This window comes from Corvus cornix, chromosome 2 (genome assembly GCF_000738735.6).
Source record: "Corvus cornix cornix isolate S_Up_H32 chromosome 2, ASM73873v5, whole genome shotgun sequence".
NCBI lineage: Eukaryota > Metazoa > Chordata > Aves > Passeriformes > Corvidae > Corvus > Corvus cornix.
In genome coordinates, this window is record NC_046333.1 from 78742470 (window position 1) to 78764845 (window position 22376).

The following is a 22376-nucleotide window of genomic DNA, read 5'->3' on the forward strand; positions in this document are numbered from 1 at the left end:
CCTGGCAAATCTCATAACTGCTTTTATTAAAACTTTATTTTCTATATGAATCAATCACTGACTGGTAAATCATGCAAGTACTTTAGCTTTTAATAAAGACATGGCATTTAATCAAAAAGTAGTTGGATTGCTTCTGTATTTCCAGAATTACAAAATCAATAGTAAAATTCAACACATACAGATGAAAAATTTCTCAGGCCTAGGTTTCCTCTCTGCTTACCCTGAACAAGCTTCCCTGAAGTAGGTTTCCCCCATTTGAATCACCTTTTACTGCTGTTTGCCAGTTTAAGAGGAACAGTCAGTGTTTCCAGGTCCAGGTTGCTCCATTTAATCCAGAGCATTAACGCAGACTCCCTGACATGGGAAGCAGGGCCACGCTGACATGCCTGCAGGTATCTGACATCCAGCTACCAGAAGCTGTTAATGCCAGGAGACACAAAACATGAACAAATGGGCTGGTAACAAGAATTCTCCTGGAGAAAGAGCAGCAGATGCCAACAGTATTCAGCTTTTTGTAAGGTAACTAAAATATTTAGAGTACTTAGCGTTCTTCTTTTAAGAGCATAGGCCAGAAGAGAGCAACAGTCCTCATTAGGCCTAAAGAGAAATATGACCTAAAGAACAAGTCAGAAGAAATCACACCATTCCTACCAGATTAGATTTGGAGCATCCTACCTTGTGATGGGAAAGGTCCTCAGTCTGTGTTAGTCCTCTACTGCAGGAAATGCTCACCATACAAAAACCAGTATTCAGGAAAAGAAAGCCTAAGCAGGATTAGATAATTACAAACAGAGACAAGCAAGTGAGGCAGCTTTGAGTCACAGCTGTTGTCAAGCTACAAAATCTGCTTTTTGCAGGATTCTGCCAATAATCACAGACAGTAAATGTGTCCGTTTGCCTTTCTTCTATCCTTACCAAGGAGGAAACAGACACCGCAGTTCTATTCTTTTTTTAAACCCCTGGAATGGCTTCAAGTCCATAAAGGAATTCTGCACAAGTTATTTGAAATTCACAGACCAGACCAACTTTAGAAACTTGCTGAAGAAGCAATGACCATTAGCAAGAGAATTTCTTCCCATGCAAACCTTCTGCATGGATGAGGATCACAGTTTAGACAACTATACCAGCAACAAATGGATTCTCCAATGGCACCTTACCTGATCTGAGGAAACTACTACGGACTAAATTTGAAAATGCCCTTTTCTCTGTATAAACCATACTAAAACTAAGGGGGCTTACAGCTATACCCAGCAGGTAGATTAGCTTTCACTCTAGGTTCACCCTCAGTTTAAAAGGTAGTCTCATTGCTCTGAAACAGAGACTTCCAGAAGAACAAGGATACTTTCTACATGCAAACAGATGCTTCGACTCACAGTCATTCTCAGTGAGAGTTGCCCCAGTTGGACCCACCAAGTCCAAGTCAGGGCTTGGAACTACAGTACAGTGTGATACAAGCAAAGTATTTCAGAAAAAGCTATTTCAGGGTAAGATGAACGCAGACAACTTTATGCTTAAAAGCTTTTACTGTAAAAATGTTTATAAAACCCATCCCTTATTGAGAGCTATTGAAAACAGATGAACAATAAAAATGCTTATGCAGGAAAAATAAAGAGCTTGGAAAAGTGCAGCTTTATTTCTTATGGTCCATAAATCCAACAGTTAGAGATGTGCTATACATGCAACAAAACTCCATTTCCAAAACCCTAAAATGGTCCTTCATATGTCACTGCAAATTCATGGAGCTTCAATTAATTTTGTCATTATGACAGGAGTAGATCACACAAGTAGGTTAATACATTGTCACTCAGCAAGGCTGCACTACTAGAACAGGGCTAGAAAAGCAGCTTTATCTATCTAACAGTCCATCCATCAAATCAAAAGGCTAAGAGAATAGGGTTTGTTCAGACTGGAAAAGAGAAGGCTTTGGGATGACCTAGGTGTGGCCTTTCAATACCTGAAGGGACCCCACAAGAAAGATGGAGACGGGGTCTTACCAAGACATGCAGTGACAGGACAAGGGGGAATGGTTTCAGACTGAGAGTAGGTTTAGGTTAGATATTAGGAAGAAATTCTTTCCTGTGTGGGTGGTGAGGTCGCCCAGAGAAGTTGTGGATGTCTCATCCCTGGAAGTGTTCAAGGACAGGTTAGATGGAGCTGTGAGCAATCTGGTCTAGTGAAAGATGTCGCTGTCCATGGCAGGGGGTTGGACCTAGATGATCTTTGAGGTCCCTTCTAACCCAGGCCATTTTGTGACTAAACAGCAAGGAAAAAACAGACTCTCTTTCTCTCTAAAGAAACTTCTTATATTGCTGCTGCTCTGAGGCTCAACCACAAGGTGTCAGAAACAAATGTTTTTAGCTAAACTATAGTGATGAATGATCACAATTTGCAGGATTTAATTTATAAACACAAAATACGACTGCAGCTTTTCACTTCTACTGACTACTGTAGCCAAGAGAATTGCAGTATTTCAAATACGGAGTAGTGAAGACCTAACAAGAAAAGAGCACACACTTATCTCTCATTCTTGCTTCAGATACCAGTCACACTTCTACAGGTTCTGTCTATTAACTCTTCACATGACGCCATTAAACTATTCTTTGTTCATAAGTCACAAAGGGTCACTGCAAAGGACAGGACACCAGGCTACAGCGGTCTCACTTCAGCCAGTTCATGTATTTTAGGCTCTACACAAAGGTACTCCCAGGACTGTTTTTAGAGAAAGAGATCTTGCCCATACAGCCCTTTTCTTCCAATTCCTACTTCTGCCACTGCTGATAACTGCCATAGAGATTTTAATTTAAATAATGGGGGACACACATACTGTGCAAACCCTGGGCTGTCAGCCTGGAGAGATGATCATCACCTACACAAACAATGCACAACATTTCTTAGGATAAAAGCAGAGCATTAGGATTTAACTCCATGACATAAATACAACAGCATGGTATGAAGAGTCCCTTTCCAATGAGAACCCATACAAAAACATACTGCTCTGAAGGACAAACCCTCAGGTGCCATGTTACAAAGGAAGGCAAGCAGTCCCACAGCAGCACACTCTCACAGGTCAAGGACATGTCTTGGGTTAGCAGAAAGCAGGCCAATGAATCCCAAGGAATCAATCACCATTTAAGTTTAGCATCAACCAAAAATAAACATGTTCAAGTCTAAAGAGCATTTTTACATTACACATGTGCAAACAACATTTTAAGATAAAGGTAGTACTTTGCTATGAATGAGGCATAAAGTTCTTCACAACAATTTATCTTACTGTCATTAAACATTCAAAGAAACAGCAATTCTAGTTTGTTTACTATGGCCAGATTCCCAGATTTAATTTTTTTTCACACATCTATTTAACCTAAAAACTGGACAGCTTAGGCTTCAAAAAAACAGAAAACTGAAAATGCAAACAACTTTGCCTTGAGGTGAGAGGACTTATAAACTTGGTAGGTCGCTTATCTTTACAGCAACATCGGAGAACTTTTGCCAAGACTGTAGATTCCCAATTAGTTGAGACAGTAGAGGATTTTACATCAATTTTCTCACTTAGACAGAATAACAGTCCTTAGCATCCTCCACTTTCATCTGCAACTCTAACTAGCAAAAGAAAATAATGACCATTTATTCTAAGAGAAGGTGGGAGAAAATTCTGCCTACAAGTTTTCCTGCAGCTCTGGTACCTTGTTGAGAACTCACCTACAGATTATGGAGATTTAGGGGGAGAGAAGTAAATGTTTCTCCCTTTCCTAGTTGATAAGCTGGCTCTGAAACTCTTCATTTCCCTTCTGCTGTTCTAGAATGAAGGAGGCTTGATCCAGTTCTGTCATTAGATTTATGAGGAATGTGCAACACAGACCCAGTGGGCAGCAAGGCCCAGTTCTGTCACCCCTAAATTTTCCTTTGCTTCAGAGGAGTTTGCTGGCTGCTATAATTTAGTTGGCCTTTCCTATTTCCTGTGCTTCTCGCAGACAATAAACAGAAATATTCCAGACATTGCATTTTGTCTGGATCCCAAGAAGCATTTTCAAAACAACACAAGTACTTGCAGTATGCTCTCTCCCACACTTCTCAAAACAACAGAGCAGAAAAGAAATACTCATCTCAAGAGACAACTGTGCCATTAAGCAAAAGAATAACCTCTTAGCCACTTCATAATTTACTCAAAAGTGATTAGGAGGTGTAATGGAAAATTCTTCAGGATGTTAAAAACTTCTGGCCAGTCTGAATGACACCAATGCAGGAAGAGTACTACCTGAGCTGCACAGAGTCAAGCAGCAGTTGCCACCAACCAACCATCTGCACATGGGAGCACACCCAAGGCTTTACTGGCTTTGCATACAGTTACCAAACTATGAGAAACTGTTGTCAGATTTTACAAGAGGGCAGTAGGCAACTGGATTTACTGACTGTAAGGATCTCAGGATCAGAGAATCAGAGACAACAGATGTGCATCTCTCAGAACACACTAAGGTGAAGCCAGACTAATCTTAGACTGGAGTTTGCTTTCAGCCGCAGAGAAACAATTTGAGAGGCAGCTCTTGAAGAGCAATTCCAGATTTGACCCAAAATTACAAGCAAATTCCTTTGGCAACTTCTGGATGGATTCCTTACCTGTTCTGTTTTTAACTTCATTCAAACCTCCTTTCTTACCTATCCTTAATTGTTTCCAACATGGTCACAGAGCTTCATAGTAGTTTACACAGCAAGATACCACAGGAAGTAATTCAAGTGGCAAACTCCCTTTAAAATACTTTTGAAAGCCTTTGTGCCACTTATCTAAATGGTGTTATCTATCCATACGGTGTTACCAAATCATAAATCCATTACCCTTCAGAATAAATCCTTATGTAAGTGGCAAAGCAATGACAAAACATCAGATAGGGAGAGTTATCCATTTACTGTTCACAACTGATGCTATATCTTTAGAGAAGTTTTCTTATGTCTCATGTAAAGAGTTAATCTTCAAGAAAAAAAACAAAACAAAAAAAACCAAGTGATACTCTTTCCAACTTCGTTGGCAAGCACAGAAGGATCACCTGATATGCCAGGCCCTTGAGATGTCTTGGACTATTGCCAAACAGGAATATTAAGCCACTGTACTTCTTTTTACCTATTGCTCAAGAGAAAGTCAGTCCTTCAGTAAATGGAAGACAGCAACAAATCTGATAAAGTTCATCAAAGCTGTGACTGCACAGCTCCACATTAGAAGAGTTACTCTGCCACTGCTCAGATGCAGCATCCCTGCCTCCTCCACCACAGAACATTCCACCAAAAAAATCCTAGGGGAATACCCAGCTTATTGCAGCTGGCAAGCAGCAAACTAAGAACACATTACATCAATAAAAGAATTTTAATTCACCACCTTTCCAGAGGGCATAGCCCTGTTGAAGGGTAAGGTTGTCACATTTCACTGGGTCAGGTCAATGCACTACATTAATATATATTGACATAAAGCATTTGTGTTATGGTAAATTGTTTATAAAAAATGCAATTAGCTGATTTCTGGTCTGCTGGCAACCAGAATTATCAGGGCTCAGCTGATGCATTTCATAAGATAGCCAGGATTTAATGACTTTCCTGTATAACTAATGTGGCAAGACAGTCTCAAGGAAAGTACAATGGTCTGGTTTCCAATCTCCTTAACACATTTCATTCTTGCATTACTTGTGCTTGGTTTTTTGCATCTTTTTCTAAAGGCATAACAGTACATTTTCCTTATCTGAATATTGCATTTTAAATAAAAAAGTAACAAAAATACAGTTCAATTCCTTAAATGAAATATTTCAGAAATAAGCCATCCTTTTTAGATCACAAAAGTCAATGCTGGTCACACAAAACTGAAAATCATATTCTTAGCCTTAACTGTTCAAATTCATTTCACCAGAACCAGATTAGAAAACTCTTTGAGGATTCTTATTGGAATTCTAGGGCTTAAAATTCTAGAAATTCCATTAATCTAGCTCATATATTAAGAAGAACTTAGAGGCTCAAAGAGAGTTGTGAAAGCAATTTTTTTTTTTAAAGATGCACTACACAGTTAAATAAAAAGCCAAAGTATTAACAACACTATGTAGTATGAATATACAACATCTCCAATATATGTTCAGAAGCCAAAATTAAGGCCAGTTCCCTAAAGAATTTTGTTCTTCAAGTTGTTCATCATACATTTTTCATTTTTGCATCATGGATTTTTCATTTCATTCTCATCACACATTTTTGATTTCTGCAAAGCTGTATTACTTGTGTGCAGTCTGGGTATCACTAACACAGGACTTCAGCTGTCTGGCAGACAAATGCAAAGCCAACATACAACAATTAGCATATTAAGATTTTTTCTTTTAACTTTTCATGGCTTCATCATGAAGGAGGATTTAAAAAAAAAATTAAGTCCTTATTAAAAAAAAATCCCTTTTTAAAAACCAGTAGCTCTTGTTCCAAAGCAAAGAGGCTCAGCTACACCACAAGATAAGGATCTTTTCTCAAAACTGAAGCAAACTCAATTTTGCTATTACTGTAGAAGAGAATAGCAGAGAACACTTCATGTAATTCATTATTCTTCCACCATTTCCTATCACCCCAAAACACACCACTAGGAACATCTAGCTCACGAGATGATTCACTAGTGACGCAGATTAGCCTATTATCCCTAGAGCATTCATTTACTTTTTTAATTTAAGCAAAGTTTCTACTGGGTACCTGCTGAACATCTCTTGTACGGTCCAGGAAAAAAACACCTTTTCACTGCAGCTCCACCTCTTTGTACTTTCAGCTGTAAGACTCAAGACTCTAGAATATGTAATTGAATTTACACTGGGGTTTTTTTTCCTGAAACCTCCTGTGGTCAAGTCTACAGAAAAGAAAGTTTTACACAAAAATCCTCACACTGGAAGAGCACATGTTGTTACAATTAAATAAATGCTGGTAAGAAGCAATCTTCATCTTCAAATCAGCCTAGAGTACCTAGGATTTGTTAAGTGAGGGAGAGGAGGTGGAGCAATTTTATTCTTAGTTCTGACATCCACTGCTACCAGCTAAAGAGCAGTCCCCGAATCACCTGCACCCCCTACTTTATTCAAGTAGCAATAATCTGTATTGGCAACACACTTCCATCCTCATATGTTTGGATAAGGGATAGCAGCACTTCTTGCTCATAACAAGGTTTTTCATAGAACACCAAAGAACCTCAAAGAGGTGAAACCTCAAGCAGGTGAAATACAGCACCTGCAAGAACTATGAAGAAGAAACTATGCATATCTTTTACTCCTGTGGAAAGGTAAAACTCTACAGAGATGGAAGAAATTGCAAAGGGCTTGTGGAACACTCGGTAAAAGCTGACTGCAAAAGTATCACAGAGCAGCATTGCACCATCACACTGTATTTGGAGAGCATTCTAAACCAAAGGGGATTAGAAATCAATGAAAACCCCAAGAATTCTTTCCATTTGCCCTTGAGGTCTTGCATTGCTCATCCTGCACCTCTCATAGTGCTACAGGTTAAAACCACAAAAAGCAAAAGTAGATTTTTCATGTAAAAGTGAAAAGAAAACATATCACACTTGTTTAAGTGTGGTCAGGTTGCCTACTAGTTAAGGATTTGTGTGAAAGGCTGAGGAACTTCAGTGACCTCTTCTCTACCCTGCCCTTCCTTACCTGGCTGCACAAAGCAGCATCTCTCATGAAGCCTAGATTACTACATTCCAACAGGTGAGCTCGATCTATCCTATTCATTAGGGAGAGCTTTTATATGACAACGTGGTCATTGTCTCTGGAGAATGCCATCCACTTCTAGACTTCACCAGGCATGATGAAGAACTCATGAAGAACAAAACAGCTCCTTTTGGGTATGAGCCAGCAGACATGAGGGATCTCCTCACAGGGCTGACCAGGACCCATGTACCACCACTTTCCACCCTTGGTAGATATCAATTCTTTTCAACTAAAAGAAAAACTTAGAAGAGTAAGTTCTACTGATTTTACAGTGATTTCGTTCACACTTAACACCCACTAGCCAGCATCTACAGGGCTAAAGCAAGATGGTGTGACAATCCCTCTTCTCCCAAGAGCATAGTTAGAGACCTGGCCTTGGCTCAAAAATACCTCCTAAATCTACAGAATCCTTCACAATTTGTCTTATATTTTCTCAAAACCATGGATGGCTAGCATTAGTAACAAGGCTGTTACCAATATGACCCACTTAACAAAAAGCCCAGGCTCTGTGTCCTACCTATCACATTCCTTTCAGTCAAGTGCCGATACCTCAGTTACGAGGAAAATTGAGGAAAACATGGGTAGGATTAATCAGTGCTTAAAAGGCACAAACGGACAAACCACACAACCACTGACAGCCAACTGCTGTGTGAAAGGCTCCTGTGTCTGACTAGACTGATTCTGGTTTAGATTCTAATCCTGGGGAAGCTAAACTTCACTTTCTAGGAATGTTTTTGCTCATGTAGGGACTTAATGAAGAAACCCTACACTTCAGTGACAGACAAGGCAAGGGTAAGGTCAGGAGATCTTATCCACAGAAGGGCAAGAATTTGTTTTCTGTAGAAAATGAGGCCTGGCAAAATGAAAGCAGGAAACCCATAAAGGAACAGGTCTGCAACATTCACTGTGTCCTACTTCTGCTGCCAACTCCTGTGCTCAAAAAAAAGGTAAGCGGTAAGGTTGTTCAAATCCACTTCATTACCTGACACTATGGAAACATGTACCATTTTAAAGATGCTGGGCAGTCATCACAGTTCAGCTCTTGGAGAGACAAATACAGCTTGCCATACTATTTACTTTCATGATGAGAAGCAAATTACACCATTATCAAAGACCTAAATCAAAACAATATTTGAATCAATAAATTCCTGTACAACTAAAGAGAAACTAGCCCTTCCCCTTATTCACAATTTCTGTGCTACCTCTTGATAAACTGTAAGCCAATTCACAGTTGGATTATTTCTCAGATACAAGAAAGGCTCTCACATGGAGCCTTCTAAAACCAGATTTAAAACAGGAAAAATTAGTAATTGTTTGAGGGAGAGGAAGTCTCACATTCACCTTTGTTCCACTAGTTCCTGGCAAGAGAAATAAATACTCACCACAAGCATTCGTGTTTTTCCGTAAAGACAATCATGCAGAGCAACAAAAGGTACACCCACAGGGGAGTAAAGAGCAATAATTTCCCAAGAGAAATGAAGACATAAGCGAAATATTCTGCTCATGCCTAATTGAGTGCCAAAGAAAACTTTAGACTGGACTATGCTGTCTAGTCTATACATACAAACGGAAAGAAAAACAGTTTCAAAAAGTCACCCCTAAAATCTTACATTAGAACTTTTTAATTCATGCACTGCGGCTTTAGTTCTGATGCCACAGAACATTTAACCTTTCACCTTTCTAGAAAGTTACCCCCTCTCCCACACAGAACAAATGTTCAAGGAATAGACAACATTAACAGGTGAATTACCCTAGAGGTAGCTTTTTGGTACTAAAATCAAAATGCAAATTCAACTGCCAACTAGCATCAAACATAGCAATACCCAGAATTGTATTGTACATAACTTTTGGTTTTAAATAGAAGACACTACATTGAGAAGCATCTACTAACACTTTAGAGGATTAAAATTAACCATGTCACCTGGTGATGACAGCAATCAGTGATTGCTTTCAGAAGAAAACTTAAGACAATCATATTTCATTATTTCACATATGAAAAGTAAGCCATTTCTTTGAAACTAGAACATTAACCTTCCATAACTTAAATGGGGGATTTAAACCCTCTTTGATTCAATCCTAGAATATGTGAAAAGAAGCAAACCTTTACACCAGTAGAATAAGGATTACTGACAAGTATTTTTACCAGTCACGGCTACATCAACTTGAATATGGCAGAAGTGATTTCTTCTTATGATTATTAATACAACTTTATTAATTAAAGTAACAATCTTAATCTTAAAAAAAATGCTATTATGGCTAGCTGTTCCTCCTGAAGCAAGCAAAACTCCACTGAAGAAGCTTTTATGAAATGTACATACCATTGCTGCTGCCAGAAACAGCAACAAAAAAACACAGCCAGATTCTACCACCACAACTCTTAGGAGGATTCTTCTATTTTATCTGTTCTCTGCCAAGAGAAAGTGTAGTCATTGAGAAAGCGTGAATTTCTTTATCCAGTGGAAGTGAATACCATTTTTACCATTTATAATATAAGGTAAAAATAAATTACAGCTGAAAAACTCCAAACCAGCTGTAGACACACGTTTACAGAGTACTGTTTAATACTCAACTACTGTAATACAGCCTTCACACTTGCCAGAACTTGCTACAGCTGAACTCTATTGCTTCTGAAAGCCTGGTAGTAGCTTTTCTTAAACATAACCAACCAGTAGAAGTACAGGAGGATCAAGCTAGGGAATATTTAACCAAACTGGACAGACACAAATCCATGAGACCTAATGGAGTGCACTGGTAATGGCTGTGTGATCTGGCCAATGTCATGGCAAGGTTCCCCAGTTACTGCAGACAGGTCATGGCGATCAGGAGCTCCCCAGAGCTGGACAAAAGCAAAACACACCCCTGTCTCTAGAACAGCTTGGAGGACAATCTAGGGAGCCACAGGCTGGTCAGCCTCACCTCAACCCAGGAAAAGTGACAGAGCTTGCTGGAAAACATTTCCAAGCCAAGAAGGTAATGGGAAGTCATTATCAGGGATTTATAAGTGGAAGCCAGGCTAGGCCAACCTGATAGACATTAATAAGGAAACAACTGGCTCGGTGAACTAGGGGAGTACACAAGTGGTTTATCCTGACTTCAGCAAGACTTCCCAACTTTTGTTTTCCATAGCACCTTCACAGACAAATGGATGAAGCACAGACTAGCTAAGTGGACAGTGAGACAAAACTGAAAACTGAGAAATCTGCCAGGCAGAAAGTTACTTAAAGAGCTAGGACACCTTACTCTGGGGAAGAGGGGACTCAGACAGAATCTTATCATTGTGTATAAATACCTGGAAAGGAGAGGGAGTAAAGAAGACAGAATCTTCTCAGTGACAGCCAGTGAAGAAACAAGAGGGAACAGTCACAAATTGAAATACAAAGATTTCCATTTAAACATTAAAGCATTTTTTTCTTCTTTTAAAACCTACAGGTGACCAAGCACTGGAACAGGCTTCTCAGGGGCATTGTAATATCTTCATCTTTGGAGGTGCTAAAAAATCTGACAGCACAATATTCTGTGCAACCTGTTCTAGTTGGCTTCATTTTGAGAAGCAGGTTGGATTAGAGATCTCCAGAGGTGTCACTTCCAATCTTTGGGTTTGTGTACTTCAGGTTCTACAGACATTAAAATATGTCCAAGAGTTGATTGGAAAATGTTGTAATGTAATTTTAGTGTCTGTACAGATCTCCACTGGCAGTCTAGTATTCCAAAACAAGAAAAAAATCCACAACTAGAGGCTCTGGAATAAGAGAACCCATGCTAAAAACAGATGAGGACCTTCAGGCTTGTTGGCCTGCTTGTACAAAAGAGTACACTCATACGTGAGCCTGAGGAGGAAGGTCAGCCACAGATATTCTTGACATATAGGAGCATAGAGTTAGCTTCAACTTAATGCTAGCAGGGCTGGCAGTTAACTGGAATTGAAATCCTCCTGCTACAAGACTCTTTTTATACTTCTTTTAGTATATTCTGAAGTTTCAAAAATTCTAAAAGCTCAAGTTGTATATCAACAATTTTCACCACATAAACCAGCAATAGCTTATTGTTTCCACAACCTTATTTTAAAAAGGTTATGCAAGACCACACTTGGAGTGCTGCGTCCAGTGCTGGAGACCATAGCACAGGAAAGACGTGGAACAAGTCCAGAGAAGGACCACAGAAATGTCAGGGTGCTGGAGCACACCTTCCATGAGGACAGGCGGGGAAAGTTGGGGTTGTTCAGCCTGGAGAAGAGAAGACTCCTTTAAGACCTTATTGCAAACTTTCAATACTTAAAGAGGGCTTATAAGATAGGGACAGATTTCTACTAGACCTGTTGCAACAGCACAAGGGGTATTGGTTTTAAACTAAAAGATTTAGACCAGATACAAGGAAAAATTATTTTACAATAGGGTGGTGAAACACTGAAACAAGTTGTACAGCGAGGTGTTGGATAACCCATCCCTGGAAACATAAACAGTCAGGTTGGAAGGGGCTGTGAGCAACCTGAAGCTCATTGCAGGGGGATTGAACTAGATGATATTTAAAAGGTCCCTTCCAATCCAAACTACTCCATGATTCCATGTTGACGCCACAAGCAACTTCCTTATAAAGTGTCAAAGAAAAGGCAAATGAAAAACTGGAATAGAAATATGTTTTACTCGGTACTACAGGAAAACCCCAAAAACATCTGTTGGGTACGTCTGTTGGTGACCAGCTGTTGCCTTTCGCCTTGCCCTCCAGTGACGAACAAGATCAAGTACTGCCATCATTGTGACAGAGACAAAACAATACAAGAGCCATGAGCACCATAAGAAACTCTCAAATAAGTGCACTTCGTCTTCATCAGCTCCCACAATAGCATTACTATCTCTCAAGGATAGGATTTAAGCAAAATTACCCTAAGTAATTATTACACAATTTAAGAAAAATGTCAAAGTTTCTCTTCTCTGTGCAGCCATTTACACAGAAGGAGGATTGTGTGCAATCTGGCAACAAAGTATCTGCGCCTTGAATAGATGGCGTGCTGCTCCACAAAGCATGCAGTCACACAAACAAAGTCTGGACTCCCCACGAACTGACAAGATTACAATTGTCATGTGACAACTAGACTCGATACAAATGCTCCTTTTACTGTGAAACAAGGTCGTGTGACTCTCGATCAAAAGAGGCTCTTCCTAGTTAACTATCATTGATGTTATGCCAGGGTTTTTGGACTTCTCTTTCTTTCTTAAAAGAAAGATCAGAACAAAAAGACAGCCAACCTCATAACTGCGCATTTTATAATGTCATCTGCGAATTTCATTTGGTTTTCTTTTCACAGGAACAAAAGACGAAATTGAGGAAGATAATTTTTAAAATAGATTTACTGAAAAGAGTATTAAAACACCTTCCTCCAAGCTACTACGCTGCTTGGAAAGACTTCAGTAGAGCATTACTGCAGCTATTATACACATTTGTACACAAACCCCTGAGAAAGAAAAGTGCCACGTGACTTCAGATCTTGATTTGACAAAATTATGTATTGCAGACAGGAATTTCCTGATTCAAAACATGGGCATGAAAGAGAGATTCCTGTTGCTCACTTTACTCCAAGAAGGGTAAAAAAATCCCCAAAAGACAACAGTTTTTCCCCATTTACTTGTTTAAGGCAGAGGTCACAAAAGTGCATAGGGTGAAGAGTCTATTTTGCCAACAAATTATTTTTGTTGAGTTTGGATATTGGCACAGGGTAGGAACCTTCTTCTTAAATACCTGTTATTACATGCTACTTGAATAACAAAGTCCCGCAGCTCATCTATCCAATCATAAGCTGCACATCTATACACATGGAAAGTGTTGCATATTTCTTCTTCTTATCAAGAAGGAACAGATTTTACTGGCAGCCCACCACCTGTTTTCCAGCTTTTTAAGGTCTCTACTCCTTAATTAAATAGTTGTCCTAATTTAGCAAAGCACATGTCCTGTATTAAAAAATAGGGCATAGCTAACTATAAAATGAAGAGCAGAAATAAACCACTTGTGCATTTCAGCCTTCAAATGTCATCCACTTAATTCTGCCAGTCACTTTCCTAACACAAACAAGACACACGAAGGAGCAAACCAACTCCTAGTTAGGAATTGTTCACAGAAGTAAGGAATCCAGAAGTGGCCAAGGACTGAAACCGCCAGAAAACTAAGTTCACTGAGGAGTTTTTTGGGGTTAGCGGTTTTGACTTAAAACCGCTCACCCAGTTCTGAATACATGTAGATTTTTATTTCTTCCCCCTCACAAGGAATGATATAGTATCAACTTCAGTTTGGATTTTATGAAGCCCAGTCTGGTAGAAGGATATTCAAATTCAGTTTAGAGAAGTTTCCAAAGCAGTCTCATCTCCTTCCATGCCTTTGGAGAGTGGGTAAAAGAAGGACAAGGATGTGCAAGTCCTGGACTCCTACTACCATAGCTGAGACAGGTCTGCTGGAAGCTTTCCATGTCATGCATCCCCAGCTTCAAAGTTTATTCAGGCCTCGGACTGGAACACAGGTAACCATTTATTTTTTTTAAATGTATGGAAGAGCATTCAGTTAATCTTGCACCATGCAAAGCTACCAAGTCAAAGATAACTCCCTAGAGTACAGTTAGTTAGCTAATATCTATTAAAAAAAAATAATAAAATAAAAAGTGACCCCTCCTTCCCCAAGAAGCCTTTTATGAAACAATAACATTTTATGAAATAGGATGGATGTTAGTCAGTAAGTTACTTTCTAAAAAGCTATCAATAAAATTAGCAACTTTTTAAAGCCTAAATCTCCTACAAATCTGTAGCTCTGTGTGTGCGTGTGTATAAACACACATGCTTGAACCACACACAGGCTGTTCATTTTTTTTAGAAAAGAAAATTCTGTTTTATGAGAAACTGACAGCAGCACAGCAGCTCACTTAAGTGCTGTGCCCGACCCTCCTCCTGCCCCTGCCATGTGATCTAGACAGCAACATGCAACATAAGCACTGAGCTTAGAGCAAATTTACTTTTTGGAGACAAACTGAGTAAACACACACACACACAATCATTTTGAATTGCTCAGCAGACAGTTACTTAAAAAATGAGCATCATAAGCAGCATTTTTGAAGATTACTTTTGGTTAACAGCAGTTGGCCACTGTCAGACTGCAAATTCACTTTTAAAAAAAAACAACACCGGTTGAAGGATTGACATTTGGAATATTGCCCTACTTCCAACCCCAGCTTTGCTGTTAAGAGGCAAGTCTCATCTCTCTGAAGGGAGCAGCATGAAATCCAGCCAAAGGTAAAATGCAAGAACCAACACCGGACAAGTACCAAAAAGCAGAATACAACCACGTAAGCAAGTGTGCACACAAAAAGCACCATTGATTAGCACCATAATATTTACAGTAGTCCCATGGAGGTTGTTAAGGTTTAAAAAAAAAAACCATAAAAACCCCAAAAAAACCAAACAAACACAAACAAAAAACCAAAACAACAAACACCCCAAAACCCAAAAAAATACTTCTATCAGAGCAGAGAGATATTTTGTCTCATCAGATCACTTGAGAAAATATCAGAACAGTAAAGTAAGATGGTGCTAAGTGTGATATACTAAACTTCATGTTTAATAGCTCAAATAGTACTGTGTAAATGCAACTCAGACATCAAAACAAAGTGAGGAAAAAATGCACAGCTTAGGAGCATTTTGGCACCCAACTAGATGGGATTCTTCACTTGACCATGGGAAACTCATGGGATAGAAAAAAAAACAAATACCAGGATGAAAAACTGCCCTTGCTGCTAAAGATGCAGTACACAGGGAAGATACCTCAAGGGGGTGTCACACTTTTGTAATTAAATAATGTAGGAAAAGCTCATTTATTACCATTCCCACCCATTTACCCTCATTAAGATTTCCTGTGAGGCTTCACAGATTCTAACCACCAATATAAATAATTGATAAATGATTATGATTCAACTCATAAACAAAATAGTGCAAGACTATCATGGTATACTGTTTTTCATAGCTGACGTAAGCACTGCATGTGAAGTAAATCCAGCAACACTTTTTGCAGAAACAAATTCTAACATATGCAAAAATCTATAGGTCCTGAATGCCAGAACTTTTGGATTAAAAAAATTTCCATACACGACATCAGGTGTGTCAGAACACCTGGCATCACTGAACTAGCAGAGATCTAGTTTGAAATGAAAGGCAGCATTCACAAGGAGTTAGTGTCCAACAGCACCTTCCAGAAAAAGGACAAGTCTGAAAGTCTGGGTCTATAATGCAGACCTTAACCATGCTCTCCAGCTGAAGGGAGAGATTTGAGAGGGTATCATACTCCTAAATGAACACAGACTGACCATTGCTCCATGGTGCTACAGGCTGGCAATTCATAGAGAGTTTTAGCTACTGTATACCAGGTCACACATCATAATTAAAGCCACCTTTGTGAAACCGTGTTGCCTGTGCTTCATAGCAACAGTATCTCATGACAAAGGCAGGTTTCTGTATTGGTGCTTACTTTAGCAGAACACTGGGATCTACACAGGAATTCTCCCTCCAAGTGGTTTGTGAACAGAAAACACCACAAGTAAAAGTTTGGAGAAGGAACATTTTCAAACTAAGAACTGAGTGAAAGTTATTCCTAAAGAGTTTGCATTAAAATCTTGCCAAATTAAATATTCAGATTCAGAAAGAAAAGTTTGTCAACAAGGCTTATGATTCAGAAAGGATGTTGATTTCCTTGTCTGAGCTGCTACTTCATCTATTTCTCCCACAGTTTCATCTATTTTTCCCCTGCCATCCTCTGTTCTCTACAGCACCAGGTTCCTGTGTTGCATCAAGTCTTTCATGATACATTTTAGCTGACCAACTGGAGCTGCTGCTCATTGTCACCAATCCTCTCTAGACCAGCTTCTAGAAGGAGAAAGTGCAGGAGGTGCCCAAAGAAAGTTTTATCCACAACTGCAGGATTCTGGACAGTTGACTTATTAAAAAGACATTCCTTCGTATGGTCTGAATACCGGTATTGTCAAAATTCTGTACCATTATTTAGCTCTTCTCAAATTTGACTGGTCTCAGTTAATGGTCTCAGTTTAATGAGGAAGTCACTTGTGAGGAAGACATGTTGAAAAGTTAGTTATTTTGCAAAGCACTATTTCACCCCAATGTCACAGGTTCCATTCATACATAAGAAAGGAGATTATTCCTCCAACTCATATCACAAAGCCAATTTCCTGATGTTACAGAAGCCTGCAGTTTTAAAGTCCTTCCCATGAGGATGGGAAACTGTCTCAGGTGGTAAGAGGGACAGCATCCAGTCAGCCTTTTCCCAAAAGACCCATGCCAACAGCTGGCACTACAGTCAGCACCCACCCAGCCTCGTGCCCAGCACAGAAGGTTTTTCTGGGCAGAAGCATTACAGCACAGCATGCAGCAAAGTACAAGGAAACACTGCCAAGGTGTCTGATCAACTTGGCAATAGCTAAAGGGCAACATCCTTCGATTCAGTCCACTCATCTGTGATGATGAGTAGGGTCTTGTTTGGTCAGCTGCCACAGCATTACATTTTAAGAGAGGTCCTTAAATACACCTGACTTTTGGTAGCTTCTACAACAAAAGACTGCTCCATCCACTATCAGACACAAGGCCTCCTCTTATTTAAAAACAAGCAAAGAGCTAAATAAGTGAGAGAAAGAAGAATGATTTATCCCCATGGCAAGAAAGTGAAAGACAGCAGTAAGACTCTTGCTAAGGTAACTGGTGATTCCACTGCATAGGCAAAAACTCTACAAGTTCTGCTCCATGATAAAGTGGATTTCTTGCTCCAGTGATCTATTATTATCTATTATCATCAACAACACTGTTCAAACACAACTGCTGAAACACATTCAGAAAGACTCCTTCCAAACTTTAACACTTCAGTCTGAATCTACAGCATACTACAACAAGCCTGAAATCTCAACCTCCACATATTTTTCAGGTAAACAGATTTCCAGGAATAATCACCCTTATAAAAATCATTTTAAAAGTCCAAATGAAAACTTAGAAAAGTAAACTTGTATTTAATAGTTGACATTTTAAAATAGGTAAATTCCTGTAAACAAAGTTTTGTTTATGTATTATTATGTTACAAATTTTTAAATGAGTGTTGCATTCATATCCCATCTGCATGGCATGATTTTTCAGATAAGCAATTTTATTTACATTTAAGCTTCATTCAGAGCAAGTTTTAGCCTTAGAAAATTAAATTAATGGAAAACAAATACATTCAAAGGCACTGTCAATTATTCACCAAACTCGATACTAATTTAGACTCCTCAAACATCCAACTGTCCTGTGCATCTTAACATGACAATTGTAGCTTCCAATAAAATCACATGCAATAAAGCCTTGGCCAACCAACTAAATAAATGCAACCCAATGCAGTTTATGTGGTCAGTCACAAACACTTAGCTGCCTGAGATTATTACATACACAGCACTGATGTGAATTTTAAAAGAAGTGTATTAATGATAAGTGTAACAATGTAGCAGTCCATGCAACACCAGATTTCCTGGTCATAATAGCTCTCTATTTTAGAAGTGGTATCTTGAGCAAGAATTATCCTTGCCCTAATGTATCTGTTCAATATTGAGATGAGAACCAATTTGGGCAAATTCACTAAGTTCTGCAGTTCCACAGAAGAAAGGAAGGAAGGCTATGTGAAAAAACCCAGTCATTTTAAAAATCATTTGCAGTTGTCTTCCTGAAATCTCACCTAAGATATCAGCAAGCAGCAAATGGGAAAACAGCATTCAAGAAGCTCAGCTAAGCTAAGGTACTTTTCTCCACCCCTAAAATGACACACCGTGGTAACAGCATCTGCCTACAAAGCCCAACAGGCTGAAAACTGTGTACCACAGGCACCACTCCATGAACTTCCAAACAAATATTCAGGTTGCTTTTAAAGTACACAGCAATTGGTGTTACCCCTCCACCCGGGAGCACAATCACATCCTACTAAAAAGCAACTTTTTACAGCAATTAAGTGGTTCATTTGTCAAAGGCACCAAAAGCTCCAGTAGTTTATGGGAAAAAAAAAAAAAAGGCCTTCCTTTATCAGGTTTAGATTTGTTCTCCTCTGTATCACTCAGGGGAAAATGTAGCATGAGTGCTTCTCCAAGTTTCTTTGTAACTGATGACGCTTAGAAGTTACCAGGAAACACGATCTATGAGGCACATTAATGATGAAGTTTTGGTCATGGGGTTTGGGGATTTTTAAAATTTATATTAATTTTAAACCACTATTCCACCTACTTCTCAACACAGGTAATGGTCTGTACTGCAAAGATTATTTTGCCACATGTAGTCTGCACTCCCAGGATCCAATCTCCACTCTGAATGTAGGAGAGAGACGAACTAATTAAGAACACCCTAATAGCACTAATCCTCCTCTTCCTCACAGTGCCTATCAGGTAATTCCGGAACAGTTAAGCTCTCCTTCCCTTCACTGAGGGCTGCAAAAGACTCAGTGTCAGTCACATTCCTCCCCAGAAACTGTACATTTATTGAAGCAGTCAGTCCTCTGAATCCACAAGAAAGCTCAGGCATGCATCCATGCCTTCCTGTCATTGAGGTAAATACCCCCCAGCAGCATGATTTTTTGCAAGTGACCAGAACTATCAGCAATGACCCTTTCAACTCTGGTGAAAAACTAAGATTTCCCCTTTCAGGAGGGATCCAAAGAGGCTTTGATTGCAACTTCCAGGTTCACCCCATTTATGCAGGAGTTATTCTAGCAATGCTATCAATTGACTGAAACCCCACAACAGGAAGAATAGCTTAAAGCATCTGACTTCATCAACTCTTCAGAAAGCAGAGCTCATTTGGCAGTAAATGAAAGGAACTGCAGAATCTGCTCTAGAAGTGGCGTCTTTCCCCTTTCCTTTACACAATCTTCATGCATATTTTGGATGTGAGAGGTGTATTCTTTGGCAGTTGCCGTCTGGACTCCCAAAGAATGGAGCAGACCACAAGATCATCTCCCTCGCTCCACCTACAAACCCTCAACAACAAAAAAAAGGGGGTGGTGGAGATCCTATATGCTTGCCCAATACGCCAAGGGTAAGACATATATCCTACAGAGTTAGCTAAATACTTGGAGGGCAATATATATAGAAGAAAGCTAAAAGTTAAAGAAAGCTTAAAACTAGCTGGCAGGAAGACAAACTTTCTGTACTTGCCATTGGTTTGTCTAACACCAGCTGACTGTTCCAGTAGTCCTTCACACCAGAAGCAAAGCAGCTGAAATTCATCCCTGATGCAACTCCAGCGAGACTAATAGGTTTCCACAAGAACGAATCAGACCCTGTCTATCTAAAACCAAACCCACTAAAGTTTCACTGAAGCGAAATTGCAGGAGTACAATCTATGGATAACAGCTGGAGAACATTAACTCTCCCCCCAACCATTGCCGGGGTTAATTTCTTTCTTTCTGTTCAGACAGGAAGCAGTCATATGCCATACTGCATAATATAAGGATCCTGGGATATAAAGACGAGCAGAAAAGGATTACAAAGAGCGCTCTACAAGTTTTTTAGCAAAGTTTCCGCTGCCATAACTCCCGAGCTGCCTTCGAATAGCAAGTCTCGTCGCTGCCGCGACATCCTGAGCTGAGACAGCACTTAAACTCCTATCGAGTGAAAAAAATCATTAAACATTAAGGGTGTTTTTAAGGGGCGCAGCGGGAGCCCAAGGATTGTATCGCGGATCCGGGCGGGGGTCGTCCCGGCCGGGAGAGGAGGACCCCGCCGCGGCGCCCCTCGCCCGGTCACCCCCTCCCGGCCAGGAGGACCCCGCCGCTGTTCCAGCACCCCTCCTGCGGCCCTCCCAGCTCACCCTCGCTGCCGTACTGCTTGCCATTGTTCGCGCCCATCCTGCCGCCTTCATGCTCGTCGCCGCTTTCCCACGCCCGCCGCTCAGCATCTCTACCGCGGGGCTGACGGGGAGCAGCCCTGGGGCAGTGGCGGGGAACAGCCCCCAGAAGTTTTCACGGCGACATGTCCAAAGCAGCCTTACAACCTTACAACCTCCTCCGTTTCTTCTCGGGTGGCCGACACCCTCCCTTCCCCACCTCACAAAAAAAAAAAAAAAAAAACCCAAAAACAAAACAAAAAAAACCCAAAAACTTTAAAAGTGAAAGAATCAAAACCGCGATGTATCGGTGGGCCCTGCCCGCCCCGGTTTCCAGCCGGGGTGTCAGGACAAGGAAGGCGGCTCCAGTTATAATCCACAAGCAGGACGGGCGGGACGGCCTCCGGGCGCTGGCTCCACCGCCCCGCGGCGGGCGCTCGGCTCCTCCGATGCTTCAGCGCCGCTCCGCCTTCCACCTCCTCCTCCTCCTCCTCCTCGCAGCCCGGCCGCTGTTGCCGCCTCCGCCGGGAGGCCGCCGCCAGCCACTTGTTGCCCGGGGCGGGAGGAAAGGGAGCCTCCGCCGCAGACTTTTGTTAGCGGCAGGCGCCTCCTCCCGGCGCCCAACGCCGACGGGCCGGGGGAGGGAGGGGATGGGGATGGAGGGAGGATGGAGCCCGGAGCCGGCCCCGGCCCTTAAAGACACAGCGCCCGGCACGGGGCTCCTGCGGCCGCTGCCCCCCTGCGTCCCCCCGCTGTCCAACAGAGCAACCCGGGAGCGCCCGGCGGGGATGGTGCGGGGGCTGCTCGCAGAGACCCGCCCAGGGCGGCCCTGCCCGGGTGTCCTTCCGACGGGCAGGGCAGGCGCTCTGCACCTTCGCGGCACCCCCGACCCCGTGCAACTCGCAGGGGCTGACAGAAAGTCACCGTGTGTAGGAGGAAGCTACTCCGGAGTTCGTGCTATTTTCTCCTTGCAAATGGTATTCCCACAGTCACTCAATTCCAGTGAATCACTCCCAGCCTTTACCGCCACATCCAAGAAAAAATATCCAAATGTTGAACATCCCCCAAATTAGTTCTTCAGGTATCCCATAGGGATATATCTCATCCCTTGGGATGAGATGTTTCTGTTTAATTCAGCTTTCTTAAAAAACAGTTTCTGCTTCTTTAATCCTAAAAGACACACTCTTAGACTCTCAAGACCACTGGGACCACTGGGATAGTGGAGGTCGTTAATGGGGTAAGTGCCTTTCCCGAGTGCAGCCCATGCAAACAACAGGTTTGGGAAGCAAGGATTTCAATCTCACTACTGCATGAGAGCCCACACCACCTCTGCCTGGCAAAAGGGGCTGGATAACAAGAGATGCTGTCAAATGGGAGTGAGGATAAACTGCACGTGACCAGGTTAATACAAAAACTGCCAGTCCCAAGCGGATACCTAGCCCCAATGGGCTAGGTAAAAACATCAATTAAATTTGCTCCATGCAACTGTTACCCAGATTAAGTGGTAATCGGGTGTTATCAAAGGCTATCTGGGAAAGAACCAGATTTTAAAGTGAAAAAGAAGGATGAAAGTTTGTGATAGGTGGAGAGAGACACTGGAGCAGGCAGTCCTGGTTTGGTGCTGGTATCTCTCTGCCTTGGCCTGATGGTGCTGGCTCTCTGTCTGGTGGCAGGGCAGGGTGTAACAAGCAGGGATCCCCACCCCAGGTGTGCAGGAGGTCTTGTGGCGCCTATGTTAGCACAGGGAGCAGCACAGTACATGTTACCATACCTGAAATGTGGTTGCACAGGAACCTGC

General features: G+C 41.2%; 1 protein-coding gene across 2 annotated transcripts in view; it reads right to left on the minus strand.

Annotated features, from left to right (window-relative positions):
* FBXL7 (F-box and leucine rich repeat protein 7) overlaps nucleotides 1-22376 on the minus strand; it is a 210035-nt gene that overhangs the window by 157247 nt on the left and 30412 nt on the right. Inside the window, exon 1 of one of the 2 annotated variants that reach the window (XM_039549712.1) lies at nucleotides 20564-21140. The exons of the other annotated variant lie outside the window; for it this stretch is intronic. Coding sequence (XP_039405646.1) covers nucleotides 20564-20600 — 37 coding nt within the window. The 5' untranslated portion in view covers nucleotides 20601-21140. Of the gene's footprint in view, nucleotides 1-20563; nucleotides 21141-22376 lie in introns of those variants that run through there. 2 annotated transcript variants of the gene reach the window in all.